Below are 25,969 nucleotides of genomic sequence, written 5' to 3'. Positions count from 1 at the left end.
TCTGCGCCGTTACCACTGGACCACTTGCTATGGTTGGGTGATGATGAAACTTTGAACACTAGTACTTTATCAAGAAAACTTCAAATAAATCAAGATTTAGGTCACAAGATACGTGTTTAGCTACATGAAAGAATTGACTCACCATAGTAGCTGCATAAGCGCGCGATTTGATATGAGACAAACAAACCAATCTGTCCACAAGCATTTGATATCTCTCTTTACTATTCAAAACTTGATTAAGGTACAACTCCAATTTGTGATTATGTTCAATTGAAGTATTAGTTAATAGGTTTGCAATTCAACATTTCAGTTTATGGTAACAAATTTAGAACATTCTTTCATTGAGATAAGAAGATGCCATGTTTTTGATCTAGTAACTTCAACCCCAAGAAAATACTTCATTTCATCTAATTCTTTCATCTTAAATTTAGACGCAAAATACTTAAGCAAATGTTTCACCTTTATCCGCATCACCACCATATCATCCACACATATAATTAATGTAGTTAGTGCATCATTCTAACGTCTAAAAAAATAGAGAACGGTTTGAGTAACTCAGAGAGAATCCCCAAATTCACATACCACGTTTGTAATAGGCTGAAAAAAATGCAAATCCAAGCATAAAAATAAAAATTTGTAAAAAGAAATAGATAATGGTTTCATTGATAGTGTTTTCAAGTTACATGGTATGCCAACCTCGATTGTAAGCGACAAAGGCCCAATATTTCTTAGTGCCTTTTGGAAAGAGTTGTTTAAACTACAAGGTTCCAAGTTATGCATGAGCTCTGGGTATCATACCTAGAATGATGTGAGGTTATGAACAAGTGACCTATCTAAAGTGTTTAGTAGGAGGACAAACCAAGAACTGGTTGCAATGGTTACCTTGGGCTGAGTGGTGTTTTAACACCACCTATTATACTTTTGCAAGGTTCACTCTTCTTGAGTAGGTCTATAGGCACTCACCACCAAACATAGTGCCATATGAAATGGGGTCTACTAATATTGCTATTGTTGAACAAAGCTTGTTAGAGAGAGATAAGATACTATCTGTCCTCAAAAGTAACTTAGTTTTGGCTCAAAACATGATGAAGACCCAAGATGACAAATGAAGGACTGAGACATGATGGAACCAAAGTACATCTTGTGTTCCATGTTTGTTGTCTTAAGAAGAAATTGGGAGATTCTATTGTCCCATGCTTGGTGCTACCTCAATTGACACAAGATGGATTGGCTGATGAAGCTCTTTTAGCAATACTTGCTAGGAGAATGTATAAGAAAGGAAGTGCAGCTGATGTGCAACTTCTGGTGCAATAGAGTGGTAAGGATGTTGCAGACGCTTCTTGGGAAGACTTTGATGCTTTCAAGTCTCGGTTTCCAGAATTTGATGTTTGAACCTTGAGGACAAGGTTGATTTTCAAGGGGGATGCATTATGTACTGAAATATTGTGATTGCCTCAATCACAAGTAATTGAGTTTTGGGATCAAAATGAATTGGGTTTAATATGTAATTTTCCTATTATTGTGGGGATTCTGTAGTAGTGTTTTGTCCTTTTTGCAATGCGGCACTTACACATGTGGAATGTTGGTACTAGTATTAAACCAACTCTCTTTCTTGTAACCGTTAGATTTGAAAAAGTAATAGAAAAGTATTTTACAAAAACACTCTTTCTTCCACCTCCCGTTCATCCGCCATAGCTACCTTGCAGCGAGGTTAAGGTTATACTAGTAAGGAATTAGTATCTAACACTGCTCCCTTATCAAACTTGAAACCCTAAACTGAATTGCACTGCAAACAGAGCGATTGTCCAAATTCAAAGCAACTCAAACGAAACCCTATGAAATCAAATGAAACCCTAAATTCGTCACCATCCTTCAAACGTTTTCTATTTTGGGGACAAATTTGATTCAAAGACAGATAGATTCAGAGAGACGAGCTTCTTTATCTAAGATCCCCATCAAGGTTAAATTGAATTGCACTATAAACAGTGAGATTGCCCAAATTCGAAGCAAGTCAAATGGAACCCTATAAAATCAAACCAAACCCTAAATTCGTCACCATCCTTCAAACGTTTTCTTTTCTGCGTACAAATTTGATTCAAAGACAGATAGATTCAGGGAGACGAGCTTCTTTCTCTAAGATCCCATCAAGTTTTACAAATCTCAATTGCCAAGTTCCCTTTTTCCTCTCTTTCATTTTAATTGATAAATGATGTTGACGAATTTGGGGTGGTGTTGACGGATTTGGGGTTTGGTTTGGCGTGGCTGACTCAGAAAACAATGCTTCATGGACATGGTTTCTAACAAAATTGAGAGGTGCCATTGGAGGTGTTTTGTATTTGATCGACATAGGAACATTGGTAAAGCTATGCGTTGGGAAACTTTTAGGTCGAAGTGGACTTGAGCTTTGAGAACGTCCTATTGTCTCCCTTGGTTCGGTTTCGTACTAAGTCCAGGAATATCTCAAAAGAATTAGCACATTTTAGGAAATATCTCGGTTGAATGAATGACTTGAAGATAGCATGATTACACAAATAATGGCTTGCACAAGTGAGGCATGGAGTGGAAGTTAGAAGTTTATTAGATTAGCATAAGAAAGATAGTTGGCCTGGTTGCAAAGTGTTCTAGGCTAGATAACCTAGGTTTCCTAGGTTAGTAACAAGGTTTACAATGGCTGGAATACTCAGAAGGAGGTTATGGAAAATACTAAGGTTGCGGAGTGATGTCTTCTAGGTTTCTTTGGCTCTCGGTGTTATATTAGGGGATTGGGATCCTCTCTTTAAAGTTCTTGACCTATATTTGTAGTTGAATGATTCCTTATCAAGGAATCTTTAGTTTGGCTTATTTCTTTCTCTTCTTTCTCCCTAGTTCTTCTGCTACCCTCTATTTTGGTGCAAGATGGCTAGACACTACCAACCTATGAAACATGCATCATGCCTCCCTCTCAAGGCGCTACTTTCCTGGGTCGGCTCTCCACAGATGCTACTTTTGGTAGCGCGTCATGGCTTTCGTGCATTCAAATGTTGCGTGAGCTGGGAAGGGAAAGTCAGCCTCTCTTTATTAAATGCTTGTTTTGCTGGGGGTTTCACGTGAGCCTAAAGTTAGGACTTGGTTCCTTTCGAATTAGATTGGTTAGCTTGCTGGGGAAAGAGGTAAACTAAGTATGTACTCTCTCAATGCTTGCCTATGTGGGCTACAAGGGTTATGGGCTTTAATCTTTGGGCCCCCAAGTAGCCCAAAGTCCTCCATAATCTTGACTCCACTAGGCCCAATAGACTCTTGTAACCATCCACACCACATTCACTTGACAAGCCCTGATCGAGCATGTGACTTGGGCTTATCTTAGGGTGACAAATAAGCATGGGCATGAGGTGATTTACATAAAATATTCGACTTAATTACCGTAGCATGGCATGGTTGTGAATATTCCTTTCTTGATCCCGTACCTTTGCATGTGTTCAGGCTTGACTTGGGACTCTCGTGGCAATTGGGCTTCGAGGCTTGATTGGGCTTGCTCATGACTTTTTTGGGTCTCAACACTACGCAAAAGCTTCTAGAGGCAAATTATATCTTTAACGGCAAACTTGCAAGAATCTAATTGGACTCCATTCTAGGGCATGATTGCAAAGAATTTAGTCATTAAAGATGTATTAGTACTTTTTATATCAACTTTTGGTTATAATTATAATAAATTAAAAAGAGTTGTTATAATTCTATAAAGTCCAAAAATTTTGGTTATTTTCTAACTTTTCCATGGAGAATGATAAATAAACTAATATCTATAATTATGGTCCTAATTAATCCCAAGCTCAAATCCAAGCCTAATGTGGGACGGCAACTTTTCCACGGACCTCCTCATTCGTCAATGGTGAAGTTCATTTCAGCGTCGCCATCCGTCTGTGTTTCTTCTTGTTGGCTATTTCGAACCAATCATACAAGACTTGGAATCAACTCAACAACCATACAAAAGAAAAGACAACAAAGGAGGATTTGGAGTCTACCAGTCGCTCTAAAGTGCGGATAACAAATTAAAGGGTGTCCGCTCAAATCTCTTTGTAACTTTTGCCTTTTGAAACTCCTTCCCTTCTGGGTTCTTGCCGCGGACTTATGTTATTACTCATGTTGAGAGTTTCATTTTTTCTGTGTTTTCTTCTCATAAAGCTTTCTTTATGCGCTGATAAATATAGCAGAGATGACTTCCTTCCAGGCTTCGTGTTTGGTGCTTCCTCCTCTGCTTATCAGGTTCTTCTTCTTATGTATACATGTATTCATATATGTGCACATATACATGCATACAAATTATGGGATAATAAGAATTTTAATTAGATATATCTTAGTATCTTACAATAATATAAGCCCCTATATATATGGTTTTGTGTGTATTACTAGTCCTACCCTTCAATTGAAAAAAAAAAAAAGAGAAGAAACTGATGGAATGGGGTTGGTTCAAAACTAATTCTACATGAATAGGTGGAAGGTGCTGCAGACCAAGACGGAAGGACCCCAAGCATCTTGGACACATATGCCCATGCCGGTTAGCTTCCACTACTATTATATCACATTTTCCATATAAGGTAATGCTAGAAAGACTAAATTTGCAAACTAAATGATGTGTCACCAATAGGAATGAGCACGTTTATCCACTCTTAAGTAATAAACCAATAATCAACTTCCATGTTCTTTAGTTTCCAAAATTTAGTCTCCTTAGCATTACACTTTCCATATAATATTAGGGATTTATTTATCATGTTTCTTCATTTCTAATTTACAACTTGTGAAGGGTGAACACTTGGTTTTGCATATTGAGGCTACATGCTAATAATTATATTATAATAATGCTATTTAAACACATAAAGTTAATACAGGTAGATCTCACATACAACTATAGGATCCTCCTATTAGAGAGTTAGCTAGCAAGTGTGCCAATTTAGTGTATCCAAATAGAATTGGTTAGGTTTCAGTATTGCAACTTTATGATGCTAGGTGAACAATTTTAGATTTAAAAAATTGTACTACTTACTTATTGCACTAAGATTATACATATATATATTGCTCTTTTAAGTTAAATAAAAATCACTGATAGAGAAATACATTTGGAAATAAGAAAATCACTAAGGGCATCTACTGCAACCTTTAAAATACCAAAATCACCAATGTAAATTTATTTGAGAAACTAATGTGTACAACTTTTTCTGAAGAAACTGTTGGTGTTTAAACAACGTTGCAGATATTTTAGAATGAAAGAAACAAGTTTTGCTTTTTATTTTTATTTTTTATTAGTTGATGTATTGTGAGTCATTGGATTATAGTCCATGTGCAATGCATCACTTAATTGATGTATTGGTGAGTCATAACTCATGACAAGTGTGATCACCTCATAGGGTAGATTGTTTGGAATGGTTTATTGATGTAAAAGAGAGAGAGATGCTCTCCTCACTCTTATGTCTAACGATCATATACACACTTTGTGTGAAGCTTAGAATGAAAAATTGGTTTTCCCTTCCTCTCTAAGCTCTCATTCTCTCATTGAAGAACTTCCAAGAATCCAAATCCTTCATAATCCTTCAATTTCCTTCGTTTCTCAGATTTCAAAAACAAAAATCAAACTCTAACATGGCCTCAGAGCCATGTTCAATCGTCTAAATTTGGCATGAATTTGTGCGTTCTCATTGCGGCGATACTCGAATCGAATTGAGCCTCACCAGAGCTGATTTGAGCTTCAAAAACTTCTGGGTTTCTCGATTTCAAGTCTAACATGGTCAGATTGAGTAGAGCTAAGCTTTCGCATGCCAATTTTCAATGGTGAAAACTATGAGTTCCAGAGAATCCATATGAGGACTATACTTAAGTCCCATGGACTTTAGGCTTTCGTTGAAAAAGGATTTGAAGTACCAGATTCAAAGAAGGAGAATGAGAAACTCATTGAAGAAAAGAAAATCGATCCCATTGTTGCAGAGAAAGCTTCGAGGAATGAGATCTTGACGAGAGATGCAAGAGCTCTCAGTTTGCTCTAAGGAGCTATTTCAAATCAACTATTCCCCAAGATTTTAAGAAACCTCGAAGGGAGTCTGGGATATCCTGCAACAAGAATTCAAAGGAGATAAAACAAGTAAGGAATGTAAAATGTTAAGGTTTGCATCAAGATTTTGAATATACATGAATGCGTGATGATGAATCCTTGTATGTTTACCTTACTAGATTGTTCGATCTATTAAATCAAAAGAAAAGTTATGGAGAGGAATTGTCCAGGCAATGAATTATGCAGAAATTGTTAATTAGCTTGCCTAGCAGTTATGATTCCATTTGCTCAATAATTGAACACTCAAAAGATTTTGATACCCTTGAGGTTCAGTAAGTTGTAGCATCTTCAAAACTATTTGAGCAATGTTTGGATAGGCATGCTGAAAACAAAACAGAGAGAGAATTAGCTAGTTTAAATATTGCTTCCAAGCAATCCAAACATCTTGGATTCACTAGACCTCAGAAGTTTAAGAAGGATTGGAAAAGAAAGGGAAAGAAGTGGGATAACAAGCCAAATTTTGGTTCAAAGCAAAATATTGAGGACACAAGCAATACTCCCTGCAAACATTGTGATAAACTGCGCTATTGAAAATGTTGGTTTGAAGGTAAACCCAAGTGCACAATTTGTAGGAAGTTTGGTCATATCCCAAGATATTGAAATGGAAACAAAGGAATGTAGAAGGTGAATTATGCCAATTAACTTCAAGAGACATGAACACTTTTCTACATATGTAATGCTATGGCTGAGGTGAAGGTGAACAACTCTTGGTACATTTACAGTGGATGTAGCAATCACATGACAAATGAAAGGCTTCTGGTCAATTTGCAAAGAAATGTCTCTTCTAAAGTGAAAATGGGAATTGGAGAGATTGTAAATGTTGCTGGAAAAGGTACATTAGTGATTGAAAAAAAAATGCTTGGCAAGACGTAATATCGGTTCCCAGTTTAGAAGAAAACCTTCTCAGTCTTGGTCAAATAAAGAAGCATAGATATTATTGACTATTTGGATGAGGTGTTGTCAATGTGTTTGATAGTTTCTCATTGGATAATTAGTAGTCAAGGTGAAAATGACTAGGAATAGATGTTTCACATTGACAATGATGCCAACAGATCAAGTAGCATTAGAGTTAGTCTAACTCATTGTTCTCAAACTTGGCTCAAGAGATTGAGGCACTTGAATGATAGTAGTCTCAGGCTGCTTTAAGAACAATAAATGGTACATGGGTTGCCACACTTGGAGGAATCTAATGGTGTATGTGAAGGTTGTATGATTGGGAAGCAACACAGAAATGCTTCCCTAACTGAGTTCACTTGGAGAGCTAAGTTTCCTCTAGAATTAGTTCACACTGACATCTATGGGCCAATACATGTTGAATCAAATTCTGGGAACAAGTATTTTTTGCCATTCACATATGATTATACAAGAACGATTTGGGTGTGTTTTCTGAGATACAAGTCATGTGCCTCTGAATGCTTCCAGAAATTCAAGGCAATGACAGAATTACAGTGTGGTCACAAACTGAAGTGTCTAAGAAGTGATAGAGATAGAGAGTTTATGTCTATACAAGTGAAGTTCTGCAATGAGACGGGAATACTAAGACAGTTGACAATGGCGTACACTCCACAACAAAGTGGTTGAAATGAAAAATAGAACTATGGTGGAAATGGTCAAATCAATGATGCACAAAAAAGATCTTCCATATCAATTTTGGGAAGAGGAAGTGAACATTGTTGTTTATCTTCTAAAAAAGTGTCCCACAAAGGCACTAGACAAGATGACTCCATTTGAAGCTTATAATGGCAGGAAACCTGAAATTACTATTCTCAATATTTTTGGTTCTTTGTGCTATGTGCACATTCCTTCAAGCATGAGACATAAACAGGAGAGAAACAGTCACAAATGTATATTTGTTGGCTATAGCATAAGTGAGCACGGCTATAGATTGTACAATCCAATTACCAAGGAGGTCATTCTATTAAGAGATGTAGCATTTGTTGATTCCTCATTGAATACTCCACATCTCTTATTGCTATTACCAAGAATTATGCCTTCCATACAAATGTATATTTGTTGGCTATAGCACAAGTGAGCAGGGCTATAGATTGTACAATTGAATTACCAAGAAGGTCATTCTATCAAGAGATGTGACATTTGTTGATTCCTCATTGAATACTCCACATCTCTTATTGCTATTACCAAGAACTATGCCTTCCATCATAACACTAGGCACATTGACAGGAAGTTCCACTTCATTCTAGAGCCCATACAACAGTAATATATTGAATTAGTGTATCGCATAACTGAAGAGCAGACGGCTGATATCCTTACTAAAGTATTGTCAAAGGATTGATTTGTTTACTTAAGGGAAGTGCTTGGAGTGAAATCTACAAAGAGTTTAGAAAGGGTGTTGATGTTTAAAACGCATTGCAGATTCTTAAAATAGAAGAACTAAGTTTTATTTTGTTAGTTGATGTATTGTGAGCCACTGGGTCATAGTCCATGTGCATCACTTAATTGATGTATTTGTGAGTCATAACTCTTTACACTTAACACCTCATGGGCTAGATTGTTTTGAATGGTTAGATTTTGTTGATATAAGAGCGAGAGAGATTATCTCCTCACTCTATGTCTAACAGTCATATTGCTCACACACTTTGTGGGAAGCTTAGAATGAAAAATTTGTTTTCCCTTCCTCTCTGAGCTCTCATTCTCTCTTGGAAGAACTCCCAAGAATCCAAATCCTTCATTTTCATTCATTTCTCATATTTCAAAAACAACAATCAAACTCTAACAGAAACACTAACAAGTGAGCCTTAGTTAACTTCCATAGAGCTCACAAATGGCCCTCTACCAGTGGTGGAGAGGAGTGTTGCCCTTACACCATGGCGTGGTTCAAACCTTGTTAGCTCCGTAATCTAACATATCATTTGACACCCAAAAAAAAAAAAGGCTTCCATAGAGTGCCTATGTTCGAGTCAACAAATTTTTATATGAGGTGAGCATTTAGTGCTAATATAAGTAAAATCGAAGTTGAAAATGGGAAATTAGGGAGGAGAACAAAAATTCAACACTTGCAAGTAAAATATTAATCACAATTGGATTTGACTATTGAAAACTATTGACAAGCTTGATTTACTGATCAGATATAATTTTCTCAGTAACTTGGAAACCATGTGACATTTCTTATCATTGTGAACTATGTAAAAAGAACGCATGTTTATGTCGGCTCATTGAGGGTTAAACAATTGATCATTGTCAATTAAAACCAACTAATCAATAATTGAATTAGATACCGTTTACTGTTTGAATTTGCACGTTAACTTACATGTATCGAGATCTTTATTAGATCACTGCTTTACTCCCAAATTTTCAGGTCATTTTGATGGAGCTACGGGAGATGTAGCGTGTGATCAGTATCATAAATACAAGGTCTATACTCGGCACGGTCCAGTTCAATTTTTGTTTAGACGATTCAGAACTAGTAGTTTTTGTATTGCAGAAATCAATATCATACCAATTAGGAATATGCTGATGTTATTTGATACGTATGCATCATATATATCATGGATTATACTTCGAATACGGTTTATGCATGATCAAGTTCATTCAAACCATTTCAGGAAGATGTCCAACTAATGGTGGATACTGGTTTGGAGGCATATAGATTTTCCATCTCATGGTCAAGACTTATCCCAAGTATGTATGATCATAGAATTGTAACTCAGATTAAACAAAACAAGCAAAGATTTCTTGTTCTTAGTTTTTCACGCACTTAATCAATATTCGGCTTGTTTCTCTCAGATGGAAGAGGACCCATTAATCCAAAGGGTGTACAATATTACAACAATCTAATTGATGAACTGATCAGCCATGGTAACAATCTATCAAACCGCAGTTTCCTTGCTTATACTATCAGTAATTGAGTAGCTATAGAGATCTACATTTCCTAATGTTGATAACAAATTAAGTTGTTTGTTTAAACCAGGAATCGAACCACATGTTACTTTACACCACAGTGATCTCCCACAGGCACTTGAAGATGAGTATGGAGGATGGGTTAGTCGAAAAATTGTGTAAGTTCCTAACTTTTATTGAGGAGTTTTAAATGGGAGATGCAGAAATGGGATTTGAGATGATCATATGGAACAACTTTGTGGATGCAGAAAAGACTTCACCGCATATGCAGATGTGTGCTTCAAAAATTTTGGGGATAGAGTTTTGCATTGGACTACTATGAATGAGCCTAATGTTTTTATACTCGGGGGTTACGATCTTGGATTTCTTCCACCACAACGATGTTCAGCTCCATTTGGTGTCAACTGTTCTACGGGTAACTCCTCAACAGAACCGTACATGGCAGCTCATAATATCTTGTTATCTCATGCATCAGCTGCTAGATTGTACAAGAAAGTATACAAGGTAATTGTCAAACTTGTCACTGTCGGATTTCAAAAACTCTTATCTTTGTGATAATTTAATAATATACAATCAACTTATTAAGTCTTTGATCCGTCCTTAAAAACATAGTACTCTTGATAAGCTTGACGAGAGAAAAATTAGAGATAAAAAGAGGCAAATTAAGAAGAAAAAAAAACTACTATTTCTTTTGTACCAACTCTGCAATATTTGTTTCCACTCCTTTTGTACTAATTCTTTGTAGTGCTAGCTAACGTGAACAAACAATAAGCCCAAATAAAATAAGACTTAAAAACTACAAAAATAAGAATCAAGACTACTAGTAACAATCTATGTAACACATAAGTTTCTTAATAAAATTAGGCTTTTCATGAAGAAAAAAATATAGGTCTATCAGTGTGAATAACTTTTCGGGATATACAGGACATGCAGCATGGATATATAGGAATCAACATTTATGGCTTTTGGTTTGTTCCTTTAACAAAAACTAGTGAAGATGAACTTGCTACCCAAAGAGCCATGGACTTCTATTTTGGTTGGTAAGTCAGATGTTGGGCACTCATCTCTTTTCATCCATATATATTTCTTACTTGTCCGAAACTTGATGCCATTTTAGGTACCTGTAATTCCCATGAGTCTATTTCGTTTTTTAGGTTTTTGAATCCCTTGGTGTTTGGAGATTACCCTGATGTAATGAAAAAGATCGCAGGCTCTAGACTTCCTGTTTTTACTAGTCTCGAGTCCCGAAGTGTCATGGGTTCATTTGACTTCATTGGAGTGAATCATTATTCCACATCCTACGTCAAGGACTACACCAGCATTTTAAAGATGGAAATCAGAGACTACACGGCAGACTCAGCAGTACTGATGTTGGGTAAGTTTTTTCTTATATGTATGTATGTAGTGAAATTCTCTCAATTGTCTTCCTTTTTATGACCGATATGTCAATAAAATGTCAACATTACGTCGATCATATCTAGATATACCTATAATTCTTTGAGCTTACAAAAAAACTTTTAATTGCATTTGCAGCACTGCAAAATGATACGTCACCATTTGAGGTAAAAGCTTGAACACAAAATATAAAGTGGTATAGGTTCAGTACTACTTATGGGTTTAATTTTAGAGCACTATTGATTGGTTGTTTGAATCAGTTTCCAATAACTCCCTGGGGCCTTCAAGGACTGTTGGAATATGTCAAGCAAAATTATGGAAATCCTCCTTTATATATCCATGAAAATGGTTTCTCTCTCTCTCTCTCTCTGGTTTAACTTTGCCCTCTGCATGCAATAGTAGGCATTAGCTGCTTTATCATTTTCCTTTTTATCTGTATCATCATCTGAAAATAAAAAACTGGCCCCATATATTAGGTCAATCGACTCGACGTAATTCCTCATTGGAGGACCGGCCGAGGGTGAAATATTTGGACGGATACATCCAATCTTTGCTTGCAGCTATAAGGTATGTGTGTGTGTGTGTGTGTGTGTGTACAATTTATTTTGATCTCTCGATTGCAAAGCTAACTGCACAAGTCCAAATGAAAGTGTGTAAGAAAAGTGTTTAGGGCAATTAGCTAAAATGATTCACTTTTGACATTTTGGTTGTTGAAATGATCGAAATTGAATGTCTATGACATATCGATCATATATCGAGGATACAACGATATTATAATGGCGACATGCTAAAAACCGATCATTTCAATAATCAAATATCAAAAGTGAACCATAGTCAAAAGCCTGTATGTATATATGTAAATATGGGAGCCTACGAGATATCACAGTGGAAGTACTAGTAATTATAATACTTCTAAATTACTAATTCATCCTATATGATTTTGGAAGGAATGGATCGAACGCAAAAGGTTATTTTGTATGGTCCTTCTTGGATTCCATTGAGTTGTTAGGCGGCTATAAATCGAGCTACGGCCTATACTACGTAGATTTGGAAGACCCTGATTTAAAAAGACAACCTAAACTCTCTGCTCATTGGTACTCTCATTTTCTAAAGAGAAAAAAGGTCATCAGCTTTGATGAATTTCTTACATCCATTTCCAACGGTTACGACATTCAGTAGATATTTCATTATATACCCTTACATTCCGATGCAATGTTTGCATTTCCTTTTAAATTATTAAAGTTATTATGCCACAATCACTTTTTTTTTTTGTTGGAAACGAGATTGTGACTTCAAGCATTTTATTTATGAATAATATATTTTTTGGTCGAATGTGAAATAAGTATTCAAGGTCACTTGTTCATTCTATTGTTAGATTTGAGATCAAGAGTTAAAGATTAAAACATTAAAAATATAACTATTGATTTTTCACCCTTAATATCAAATGCAATGATAAGTGACCATACATTCTTAGCTCACCTAGTGACTATGAGAACATTTTTGTTTAATTTATACACATAAATATGGCTTTTATTGACAAATCAATACCACATATTAATAAAACACTATTTTTTGACAAAAAATTAAGAAAAATACTATTATACTCTTTCATGCATAATTGAAAGAAAATATTAGAAAGAAAAATCATGTGCCTTAAAGTAATCCGGACAAAAATATTTTTGCTTTTTTTTTTTTCATCCACATATTATCAAAGCATGTTTCTACTTTTCAAAAAATAAAAATAAATAAGCCACATTCTCTCTCTCCCTCTCCTTTTTTTTTGAGGTAAAAAAGATTTAATTTAAAGAGAAGCTTCGGAAACACCCGAAATCTCTAGAGTTATAGAAAAGAGCATTCATGGCTTGCTGAGGAATACACACATCCCAAATATACATATTATAACAGCTATGCCCAATAAAGCTCCCAAAAAAAAAATCTATTTAATGAAGAATTAGATATTCAAGGGGACAAAATAAGGTGTAAATGGATACAAGTTCAAAACTTCATGGTAGAATCTGACAAAATTAGAAACTCATGGGCCATTTTAAAAAGCACCTAAAAGAAAAAGCAAATAATTGCACGCGCTATGTTTGTTTCTAATAAATCCTAATGCTTTTGGGTTTATATTTAATTTTGTGATTTCAAATAGCATATCTTTATCGTGAAAATTTTTAATCAAAATTATTCAATTTCTTAGTTTTTATTCAAAAATTACCTTTAGAAAAAATCAATTGACTCAAAGATTGTTAATTTAGTCATTCAAATGTATCAAATAAGTCAAAGGTTCATTATGAATATATCATTTGATACGTACACTGCTAATTTATGTGATATGTTAAGATGACTAAACAATCTCTGGTTTAAATATTTTTTTTGTAGTGATGATATTCAAATAAAGATCAACAAATTAAACAGTTCTGATTAGGGGTGGAAAATTTTACCAAATTACCCTACCAATCATACCATACCAAATTATTACCAAAAATTTGTACCAATTGGTAATGTTACGGTATTTGTACCGTACCATACTGTTTCGGTATGGTATTGGTATTGGTATACCGTACCTACCAATATTATTAATATTATATTATGTATTTATTCATATAGTTATTTGAGGGCAAAATTAATAAAATTACTAATAATTATTGTAGAAGTGTAAAAAATGTATAAAAAAAAAATATACAATCACTCATAGTGACAAGCTTTACAACTTTCATGAAGGGGTCAGCTTCAAAATCCAACATTATAATTCATAAACCTTAAATTTATATTTAACCGTCGATTGTCATTTACGCTTTATTCTTTGTATTGAATTTCATTTTTTAAATTTTCTTTTTTGAAAACATGATCATCTGGCGGATGTAAGAAGATGAACGGTTCAGATATTTGATATCACGTTTCAATATTTACGATTAACTGAAATATGAGTCGATTTCATATAGTTTGTAGAAACTTTATAAACATAAAGCAATATTTTCACTAACCGTAAAATTCTAAACATAATATCAACGATCCAAACCGTTCATCTTCGCATCATCTAATAGATCATGATTTCAAAAAAGAAAATCCAAAAAAAAAAAAAATTGATGAGAAAAATGAAGCGTAAATGTAAACAACAATCAATGGTTAAATTTTGATCTAAAATTTATATGATTATAATGGTGAATTTCAAAGTTAAGCTCTTCACGAAAGTTGTAAAGCTTGTCATTATGAGCGTTTATATATTTTTTCTACATTTTTTACACTTCTACATTAATTAAAAAATATTAGATTTTGGGCAAACTAAGTGGAGTAAAACAAAATGGCAATTACCATTGGCATACCATACCAACCAAACTATTTGGTATACCGAAAGTTTGGTACGGTAATGGTAATAAATTTTGCCGTACCAAATATTTGGTATGGTAATTGGTACAGAGATTTTGGTACAGTAATGTACCAAAACCACCCCTAGTTCTGATTATGAAATTTTTAGAATGAAGATAAGTTATTTGTAAAGAGTTAGTTTTTGCTCATTCCCAACCAAGGTATTAAATATCGGTAATATCGGAAAAATCGATAGTCCGAAAACACGGAAATATCGATGGAAATATCGGTAAAATATCGATATCGATAAAAATTACATGGAAACCACGGAAATTGTAAGAAAAACTTGGAAATTTTAATTGAAACTTTGCAAGATGTTTATTTAGTCAATTATCTATTAGTTTATCACAAAAAATTGGAAGGAAATGCATTGCATGATGGATTTAACTGATTTAAATTGATTATATAGCGAGCTGGCAAACATTGTGAATGTAAAAAATATGTAGTAATTAATGAAAAAAGTTTAAAGACACCACAATCATTATATATAATGAATTAGTACAATATTTTACACTTTATATATTGCATTTTTTTTTCTCTCAGATAACACACACAGACACCCCACTTCTACACACACACACACTTCAAAGTGCACCCCACTTCTACACACACACGCACAGACACACTGTAACAACCCAACCCCAAATTTTTATATATTTTCGTGGTTCCCCAAATAATTATGAAATTATCGTTTTAGTCCCCTATCTTAACCAAATATGGACCATTCATCTTGATTTCCAAATTCTCTCAAGCTACCACATGGCAGCACCCTAGCACCCTCCCGTATCTCTCTCTCTCCCCAACCCGTGACCTCTTTCTCCTTCTTTCTTCTCTGCACTCACTCTCCCTCTCTCGAAGACCCTCACTCTGTCACCCTTTGACCCACACCCGAGAGCACCCACGCACACCCTTCGTGGTACTCCGTCGACGGCATCGTCATCACCTTCTACACGCCGTCGTCTCTCTCTCTCTCTTTCTCTCTCTCCCGTCGCTGCGCAACTCGACGAAACCCCAAGAACCTCCGGCGAGTTCTTCATGGGTTATGGTTAGGTAAGCCTCGAACCTCTCTTTCCGTGTTGGTTTGTTGCTTGGATGTGATTATTGAGGTTATTTTGTCCTTTTTACCAAGGATTTAGCACGGAATCAGCCCGGGAATAGGCGCACCCATCTCCGGCGAGACCGTGGGTGTCGAGAGGTTTTCCGACCACCACGGGTCGTTTCACGGCAAATGGAAGGTATAAACGCACTCCTCTCGTCTCGTGCTTTTGTTTGATACCTAGATCGGGGTCTAGAACCCTTGTTTGTGGTCGGCCGGAGCTGTAGAAGCTCCGGCGTTCTTCTCCGAGTAGCACGGTTAAAAAAATATCGCGATATTTTGCCGAAAACCATTTGGATACCTATTTAAATATCCATTACCTGAAAAACCGATAATATCGGCGATATTATCGATATTTTCTTCCATGTTCCCAACTTAATCTGATCGTTACCCCCTTGTAAAATCGTGCCACGTGTCCAAATAGTTTTGATATGTATTAATTAATTCATATGAAAATTAAACAAATTAGCAGTCAAACTTACCATTCGAAGAGCATGGACTCTTTAAGTGAATGGCGTCCTAATTAACAATATTATCAGAACCATACCATAGCCCAGATCGTCGCAACGATAAGATTCAAGGTAGTATAATACAACATTGAAAAAGATTTAGTGGTATTTCTCTTGTAAGTTTTTTATTTTTTTTATTTCATTAAGTTATTTTTCTTTTACATAAAGATTTAAGAGTTTTTATTAGGGGTGGGTTGGAAAAACCGAAAATCGAATCGAAAAAAAACCGAACCGAATCTGTTGAACCAAACCGAACCGAATCTAGTTGGTTCGGTTTCGGTTTCTGGGGTTCGAAAACCAAACCGAACCTAACTGAAGTTCTTCAAAACGACGTCGTTTTGTTATTATTTTATTAATTAATAATCCTATCTTAGAACGGCGTCGTTTTACCCCAAAGTCTAACCCTAACCCTCTTCTCTCCCGTAGTTCCGTTTTCCCAGTTTGCACTTCGTGCAGCAGATAGCCTAAACCTCCTCTCAAACTCTCTGACTCTTGATCTTTAATCACTCTCTCAAACTCTCTGTCTCTAACTTTCTCATTCCCAGCAGCGACCCTTCTCAGTCTCAATCTCTCACACCTCGATAACAAAAGGTTAGTCTCACTCTCATTTATCTGTTCAAATTGGTTCTGTTCTATTTACAGATTTTCAATTATTAGTTTGCATTTTCTGTCGATAAATGTATGTGAGTGGAAAACATTATTAGGGAGAATGACAAGTCATCTAAGTCTGCTACTGTTAATAATTCTGTTACTGTAAATTAACTGATTGTATTAGTTGTGATTAGTTAAGATAGTTATAAAGTAGTTAGGGGTATCTATGTAAATAGCCAAAGGCTATATATATTCCTACACAACGTGTAAAGTTCTCAGTCAAGTAAATACAATCAAGAAAACTTATTGTTGAAGTTTTCTGTTTCTATATGGTATCACGCCATTTCGCTTCACAGCTTCGATCTTTCTCTTCGCTTGCTGCATCGATCGACTCTTGATCGATTTTTCTTCTCTGATCTTCTCTTCGCTTGCTGCATCGATCGACTCTTGATCGATTTTTCTTCTCTGATCGTCACTTCTTCCCTTCCGATCTTGTAGTATTTCTTGATTTCTGTCAGTAATGGCGGCTCAATCGACTGGTTCATCTTCTCCGGTCATCTCCCCCTCGAGCCCAAACCCTAATTTCTCTGGAAACCCTAATTCCTCTGGAAATCCGAGTCCTCTGACTTCCTACACTTCTTTCACAATTCATAATATCGGCAGCATGGTGCCGATCAAGCTCAAAAGATCCAATTACCTACCATGGCGCGCCCTGTTTGGCCCGATTTTCCGGCGATACAAGCTTCTTGGAGTAATCGATGGTACTGACGTCTGTCCATCGCCATTTCTGCCTGATCGTAGCATCAATCCTGCTTTTGAGGACTGGTATGAGAAAGATCAAAATCTTTTAATCTGGTTGAATTCCACACTTTCTGAGGAAATCATCCCGTTCACGGTTGGGGTTTCATCCTCTCGAGAACTTTGGGTAAAGCTTGAACAGCGCTTTGGTGGAATTTCAGAGGCTCATATCCATCAACTACGATCGCGCCTTCAATCTGTTCAGAAAGGATCGCGTTCTATCTCTGACTATCTTCAAGAACTCAAGGAAATTTCAGATTCTCTGCAAGCTGCTGGTGCTTCTGTCTCTGATCGAGATCTTATCGCCGCCATACTACATGGCTTGCCTGATGAATTTGAGTCTTTCATCGACTGTATCATGCTCCGATTGTCCTCTACATCTCTTGATGAACTTCATGGCCTCCTTCTCACAAAGGAATTGTCTATGGCCAGACGCAAAACTGTCAGTTCATCTCCTGTCCCTGAATCTTTTCAGGCTTTCTCGGTGCAGTCTCAGCTTCCTTTCCTTCCTACTCCATCTGCTTTTGCTGCTCAGAATCACCCTCTTCACTCTGCATCTCGGTTCAACTCTAATCGTGGCAGGAACACTAAGGGACAGTTCTTTTCCAATCGAGGTCATCGAGGTAATCGTGGTAATTTTCCTAATAACCGTGGCAATCGAGGTTATCAAGGCTTTCGCAGCAATCAAGGCTCTTCTCACTTCAAAGTGCTTTGTCAAATCTGTGGTTCTACCAGTCATGAGGCTATTGACTGCTTTGATCGTATGAATCCTGACATCTGTGGTCGTATTCCTCCAGCTAAGCTTGCTGCCATGTGTGCACAGCATTCTGCTAAACCATCTCAGCCTTGGTTAATTGATTCAGGGGCAACCTCTCATATCACTAATGATGTTGCTAACCTCACCTCTCCTACTCCCTACACTGGCGAGGATAAAGTGTATATTGGAGATGGTAAAGGTTTATCCATTCTCAATGTTGGTTCATCTACTCTGCACACCTCTCATAACTCTTTTCAATTGCGAAATGTTTTACATGTTCCCCACATAACCCATAATCTCTTATCTGCTTATCAGTTTGTTAATGATAATAATTGTTCATTGACACTTGACCCTTATGGATCCTATGTCAATGATCGTATTTCGGGGAAGATGCTTTTACGGGGACCGGTTAGAGATGGCTTCTATCCTCTTCAAAGTTCCAGCAATCTTCATTCTCTTTCACTTACAGCTTTACTTAGTATTAAAGCTCCAGTTACAATTTGGCACAAGCGTTTGGGTCACCCTTCCTCCTCCATTTTCAGAAGGCTCCTTTCATCCAATAATCTTGCTTTACAAGGCAAGTCTATTGTGGACTTTTTCTGTTCGGATTGTGCTCTTGCCAAGAATCATAAGCTTCCATTTAAAGCTGCTACTTCATCAACAACTCACAGCCTTCAACTACTGCACTGTGATCTGTGGGGACCTGCCTCAATCACATCAAGTAATGGTTTTCAATATTATTTGCTCATTGTTGATGACTATAGCAAATATAGTTGGTTCTTTCCTTTGAAATCTAAGTCAGATGTATTTTCTACATTTGTTGTCTTCAAATCATATGTAGAAAATTCACTTGGAAATAAAATATAGGTTCTACGTTCAGATTCAGGGGGTGAATTTACTAGTCACTCTTTTGCATCATATCTCAGCAAACATGGCATTCTTCATCAGTTCAGTTGTCCCCACACCCCTGAGCAAAACGGTTGTGCAGAAAGAAAGCACAGGCACCTTGTTGAAATAGCTCGCACTTTGCTTCTTGCATCTCATGTCCCTCATATTTTCTGGGTAGAAGCATTCTCCACTGCTATCTATCTTATTAATCGCCTTCCTATTTCTGGCATTTCCCAGTCCCCTTGGCAGTTGCTATTTCACAACCATCCAGACTACTCTAAGCTCAAAGTATTTGGTTGCCAATGCTTTCCTTGGCTCAAACCTTACTTTCATAGCAAATTGGATCCCAAGAGCAAAAAGTGTGTTTTCTTGGGGTATAGTCTTCAACACAAAGGCTATAGGTGCCTTGATCCTATCACCAATCGCATCTACATCTCTCGTCATGTTGTATTCGATGAAAGTACTTATCCATTTCAGTTGTCCCACAATCAACACTTTTTTCCTGTTCCAAGTCCTCCATCTTCCTCACCAACAATTTCATCCTCTCTGGATCTTCATTTTCGCAAACACATTCCTCCTGTTTTCAGTTAGCCATCTACATCACCATTATGTGCTTCTGTGCCTGTTCCTATTTCTTCATCTTCATCCTCCCCTGCACCTGTCTCAGTTGGCTCTTCTTCCAGTTTTGTTCCTCCTTCAGCACATTCATCTTTCTCCCAAAATCAACAGAGTCATCCTCCTGCCCCTGTTAATTCTCATCCAATGATTACTAGATCCAAGCCTGGTATACTCACGTCGAGAGCCTGTGCAGCAACTAAGCACCCACTTCCAGTTGATATGGATTATGTTCCTACAACATACTTGCAAGCTTCTAAGCATGCTCATTGGAGGCAAGCTATGCAAGATGAATTTAATGCCTTGCTAACCACTGGTACTTGGTCTCTTGTTCCTTCTCACCATTCTCAAAACTTAGTGGGCTGCAAGTGGGTTTTCCGGATTAAGAAGAAGCCCGATGGCACTGTTGACAGATATAAAGCCCGGCTTGTGGCCAAGGGTTTTCATCAACAAGAAGGTATTGACTTTCAAGAAACCTTCAGTCCAGTTGCCAAACCGGTTACAATTCGGATCCTTCTTACCCTTGCTGTGCAATATAATTGGTTTCTCAATCAATTGGACATTAGTAATGCCTTTCTTCATGGAGACTTAAAGAAGGATGTCTACATGCAACAACCCCCTGGTTTTGTTGATCCCTTACACCCTACATCTGTGTGTAAGTTGAGGAAATCGTTGTATGGTCTCAAACAAGCTTCTCGAGCTTGGTTTGATAAACTGTTCCAAGCTCTTCACTCTCTTGGATTCACCCAATCATCCTCAGATGCTTCTTTATTTGTTCTCAATGGTCCTCAGTTAGTCATTGTCCTTGTCTATGTTGATGACATTCTTGTCACCGGACCCTATCCTCACCTCTGTCAACACTTCATTCAGCAACTTGGGGCTCAATTTCCAGTAAAAGACCTTGGTCCTCTTCATTATTTCTTGGGATTAGAAGTCCATCGATCTTCACAGGGTATATTTCTCCATCAAACAAAGTACTTATTGGATCTTCTCAAGAAAACAAATATGGAGGGTGCCAAACCTTGTTGCACTCCCCTTGGCTCTAAGAAATTAGATCACAGTGGCCCTCTTCTGTCCAATCCTACTGAATATCGCTCCATTGTTGGTGGTTTACAATATCTTACTTGGACTAGACCCGACCTTGCTTTTGCTGTGAACCAAATCTGCCAATTCATGCATGCTCCCAGGGAACAACATCTCCAGGCAGCAAAAAGGGTTCTCAGATTTCTCAAAGGCTCTATCTCACATGGTATGTGGTTCACTAAAGGTCCTGTCCATCTTTCTGCCTACTCGGATGCCGACTGGGCTGGTTGCACAATTGACAGGAGATCAACCACTGGTTATTGTGTATTTTTGGGTTCCAATCTTATCAGTTGGAGTGCCAAGAAACAAAGTACTGTTGCAAGGTCCTCTACAGAGGCTGAATATCGCTCCTTAGCTCACACAGCTGCTGAGATAACTTGGGTTTGCAAGATTCTCAAAGATCTGCACTATCCTCTCTCTACATTCCCTACTCTTTGGTGTGACAACATATCAGCAATATCTTTAGCATCTAATCCTGTCTTTCATGCTCGAACAAAGCATGTTGAGATCGATTATCACTATATTAGAGAATTGGTTTTGGCTCAACTTCTCAAAGTCAAGTTCATCTGCAGTGAAGACCAATTAGCTGATCTTCACACCAAGTCTCTGTCTAAAACCAGATTTAATTATCTGTGTTCCAAGCTTCCCATTGGCCTCATTTCTGATCCCCCTTCTCGCTTGAGGGGGTGTATTAGGGAGAATGACAAGTCATCTAAGTCTGCTACTGTTAATAATTCTGTTACTGTAAATTAACTGATTGTATTAGTTGTGATTAGTTAAGATAGTTATAAAGTAGTTAGGGGTATTTATGTAAATAGCCAAAGGCTATATATATTCCTACACAACGTGTAAAGTTCTCAGTCAAGTAAATACAATCAAGAAAACTTACTGTTGAAGTTTTCTGTTTCTATAAACATTTGGGGTTTTGATCAATGTAGGTTCGATGCGTCGATCTATATATGTGTGTGTGTGTGTGGTATGAAAATTAACTACATGATTTGGCTCTAATTATCTGGAAGTATATATTTTCATGATGCCTGTATGTATATATGATAGGAATCTTAATGCCTTGCCAAATTCTTGTAGTTGAACAACTAATCTGTGTTTCTTTGTTAGATAAGGGAATACTTCTATTATTAGAATTTAGATGAACTAATCTGTGTTTCTGATTGTTCTAATTTATTGTGGTAGATAATTTTATTTGATGATTATTGCAAGCAAGGTAAGCCAATTTTTTACCATGGTTTTGAATGATAAGAAGTTCAGTACTCATCATTTTAATTCTCTATGCAGTTTTCCATTAATGAGAAAAGTGGGAATGCAATTCTATTTAACTGGTTGTGGCCTGTGAGTTTTAGTTGGAATATAGGGTTGGACTAGGTTAGAAAACATAATATACAATCATAACTAGACTAGAACTAGGAGTAGAACTTGGACTTGGAGTGTGATTGTTCTGCATCAATTGGAATTAGACTTGGTTTATCACGATATACACTTGAAATTCCTACTCCCCTTGGAGGACCTCATAGGTCTGTTCTGTCTTATTCTTGCTGCATTTTTGTATCATTAGCCTTGAAAAATGATCACATAAGATTAAGTCATAATTTTTTAACTTTTATACCAATAACCGAATCTTCACCAATTGGAATCTGCACTAATTTACTTTTGTATAAGTTTGTAGTACTAACTACTATTCTCTTATTATTTTGTGTGAATTAGATGAAGTCAAAGGTGTCAAAGGTCTCAAGGGTCAAAAGCAAATAGCCCTCAAGATCAAACGAACTCATCTTCGAGTATACCATCGGAAGTAAGTAGTCATATCTTTCTATTACTTTAGCCCTTATGTTTAATAATTAATTCATTAATTGTAATGATTCTCTTATTTGAATAATTAGTTGTATGATTCTCTTATTTTAGATGGACATTGTTGGTGAATCAACTCTGCCTCAAAACACCGTGGTGGCACCTCGACAAACTCCTACTTCTCTTGTTGGATCTGGAAATCATTCCTATGCAACTCCAAAAGAAGGTGACGCAAGTGACCAAGTAAGTAAAGAAGAAGCTATTTTGGAATCATTAAAAAGTCATGAAAGGTCTACAGTTTGGGAGCACTTTGATAGAAAACTTGGGGGTGGTAGAGTTAAGGGGTTGTGCAAGTATTGCACCCAATCATATATGGCCGATCCGGATAAAAATGGTACAACTAATTTAAGAAACCATTTAGCAAGATGTAGAAGCTACGGTCCTAATAAAGAAATATTTGCCGCAAATAGGCAAAAGTTCTTAACTTTTGCCGGCACAAAAGATAAGTTGGAAGCTATAGGTTTTTCTCAAGAGGAAGTAACTAAGGCTTGTGTTAAGATGATAATTATAGATGAGTTGCATTTTACTTTTGTTGAGGGAGAAGGTTTTCTCCGTTTTTGCATGCAAGCATGTCCTATGTGGCGAGTGCCTAGTCGTAAGACAATTGCTAAGGATGTACTTAGCTTGTTTTATTCCGAAAGGGATAAATTGAAGAGTCAATTGAAGACATTTAGGGTGTGTCTAACAACGGATACATGAACTTCTATTCAACAAACCAATTACATGGTTCTAACCGCCCATTTTATTGATGATGATTGGATGTTACACAAAATTTTTTTGAACTTTTGTGTCATTCCAAATCATAAAGAAGAGTCCATTGCTCAACTTTTGGAGGAATGTTTAGTGGAGTGGGGTATAGAGAATGTGTTAACTATTACGGTTTACAATACTTCCGCAAATGATTCTGGTTTAAGGGACTTGGTGCACTGAATAAGTGGGCGGGGGATTCCTAATGCACTCTTGCATGATGGAAAATATTTGCATATGAGGTGTGTTGCTCATATCCTCTATTTGGTTGTGAATGATGGGATAAAATTGTTGAATACGGCTATACAAAGCATTCGTAATGTGGTTAGGTATGTAAGATCTTCTCCTCAAAGGTTGGAAAGCTTTAAAAGGTGTGTTGAGAAAGTGAGAATAGATAGCAAATGACTTGTGATTATGGATGTCCCTACTAGGTGGAATTCCACATTTTTAATGTTGGAATCGGCTTTAAAGTTAAAGATGGTTTTTGATAGATTAAAAGTAGATGATGGTCATTATCTTCCGTACTTTGTTAAAGACAATCATGATAATATAAGGGAGGGGCCACCTTTGATGGATGATTGGAGTAAGGCGGAAATATTTGCAATCTTTTTTAGACCTTTTTATGAAGTCACGTTAAAAGTATGTTGTTCTAATACTCCAACCGTTCATACTACTTTTGGTGATTTGTTTAAGATCAAAAGTCTTGCATGAAAACAAAGATGACTTTTGTCTATGATCTCCATGTTGATGCAAGAAAAATATGACAAGTATTGAGGTTCAATTGAGGACATGAATCAATATCTTTTTATTGCACTTATGCTTGATCCTCGCCACAAATTAGAGAAAGTTGATTATTTTGAGATACAATTTGGTGAGGATGAAGAAAAGGTTGAAAGTGCCACAAATGGGGTGAGGGACTTGTTGATTGATCTTTACAAGATTCATGAAGATATGCCTTTTAGTACACAACAAAGTATAAGTAGTGGTGGTAGTTCTCAAACAACAAGTGGAGACTCTTCATCAAGCATGACCGAAATAGAAAGAAAGTTGAAAGAAAAAAGTGAAATGAGAAAAGCAAAGAAAGCCTGGGTTGTGCATAATGATGTCGACAAATATCTTTCCGATCCTAATGAAAGAGAAGAAGAGGAGAACTTTGATATATTGAATTGGTGGAGGGTGAATGGGGTTTCTAAGTACTCTATTTTGGCACGTGTTGCAAGAGAGATCTTAGCTATTCCCGTATCAACCATTGCTTCAGAATCCTCCTTTAGTACAAGTAGACGGATAATTGATCCATATCGTAGTTCTTTAAGTCCAAAAATGGTGGAGGCTTTGATATGTACTCAAAATTGGCTTAGGTCTATTCATGTTGCATTACATCATGAGCTAACCATTGAGGAGATGGAGTTTTGTGAAGAAGTTGAGAAAAGTAATTTTATTTATTGCATTTGATTTTGTTAGATTATTTTAAATAACATTTTAATTAGTATCCTTTCTTTTATTATTTGTATGTAGAAATGGCAGTGGAAGTTAAAAAAAAAGGTGCTATGTTGCCCCTAGGCCGCCCAAGCATTAGCAAGCAAATTGTCATTCAAACTTGAAATGATTGAGCGTTGATCTTGAGAACTTGAAGAAGTATGTGCAAGGATGGAACTTTAGATGTTTATTGAATTTATAATCTTAGTTGTAATGTTTATTTTAAGTCGAATATTTATTTTAGGTGTGGAAGACTTGAACTTTGGAATGTTTATTTTAGGTGTGGAAGACTTGAACTTTGGACTTTTGGAAGATTTGAACTTTGATGTTTGTTTAACTTTGGACTTTGGAAGACTTGATTATAATTGAACTTTGATTTGAAAATTTATTTTCATTGTAATTTGGAATGCTTATTTTGACGATTATGTTGAAATAAGACTTTGATTTTATTTATACTCCTACAAAATGGGCAGCAAGTTGTTTTTCATAGAAAATTTTTCAGTTATTAGAGGAAAAAAAAAAAAAAAAAAACCAAACCGAACACAAACCGATAGAAAACCGAACCGAACCAACCTGAACAGTAATTTCGGTTCGGTTTTCGATTTTGGCAAAAAATCGAACCGAACGAAACCGAACCCACCCTTAGTTTTTATCACAAATGGTTCCTGAAATTGACCATCACCATCAAGATTGTCGTTGAAATTGAAAATCAATAAATGTAGTCCTTGAAAATAGATGTTGTAAATCAATGTGGTTATTCCTCACAATTCTGTTAGGTGCTGATGTGATATATAAATGGGCCCCATAAGATTTACTGGTTTTTATCGCAAATCGTCCCTGTAATTGATCCA

The 25,969-nt window shown here is 36.4% G+C and overlaps 1 protein-coding gene and 2 long non-coding RNA genes across 3 annotated transcripts; all 3 read left to right on the top strand.

The window, feature by feature from the left end:
• Positions 1 to 3,861: 3,861 nt before the first annotated feature.
• On the top strand, positions 3,862 to 12,661 carry LOC103448033 (beta-glucosidase 11-like). Its single transcript, XM_008387265.4, has 13 exons — positions 3,862 to 4,239; positions 4,468 to 4,531; positions 9,393 to 9,448; positions 9,640 to 9,715; positions 9,821 to 9,892; positions 10,005 to 10,092; positions 10,183 to 10,438; positions 10,859 to 10,974; positions 11,089 to 11,309; positions 11,468 to 11,496; positions 11,590 to 11,677; positions 11,806 to 11,896; positions 12,277 to 12,661. Exons 1-13 carry the CDS (start codon positions 4,105 to 4,107, stop codon positions 12,506 to 12,508), a joined length of 1,524 nt encoding a protein of 507 aa, XP_008385487.1. The 5' UTR covers positions 3,862 to 4,104; the 3' UTR covers positions 12,509 to 12,661.
• A 2,959-nt stretch (positions 12,662 to 15,620) lies between these two features.
• On the top strand, positions 15,621 to 15,924 carry LOC139189686 (uncharacterized). Its single transcript, XR_011573531.1, has 2 exons — positions 15,621 to 15,745; positions 15,825 to 15,924. It is a non-coding gene; the product is annotated as an uncharacterized lncRNA (long non-coding RNA).
• A 787-nt stretch (positions 15,925 to 16,711) lies between these two features.
• LOC139189685 (uncharacterized) lies at positions 16,712 to 25,506 on the top strand. The gene is made up of 4 exons (XR_011573530.1): positions 16,712 to 16,891; positions 22,752 to 22,839; positions 22,950 to 23,078; positions 25,158 to 25,506. It is a non-coding gene; the product is annotated as an uncharacterized lncRNA (long non-coding RNA).
• The last annotated feature ends 463 nt before the right edge of the window (positions 25,507 to 25,969 follow it).

Source organism: Malus domestica, chromosome 11, assembly GCF_042453785.1.
Source record: "Malus domestica chromosome 11, GDT2T_hap1".
In the NCBI taxonomy this organism is placed as follows: Eukaryota; Viridiplantae; Streptophyta; class Magnoliopsida; order Rosales; family Rosaceae; genus Malus; species Malus domestica.
Note: the sequence above shows the minus strand (reverse complement) of the source record. Positions and strands in the feature narration are given on the sequence as shown.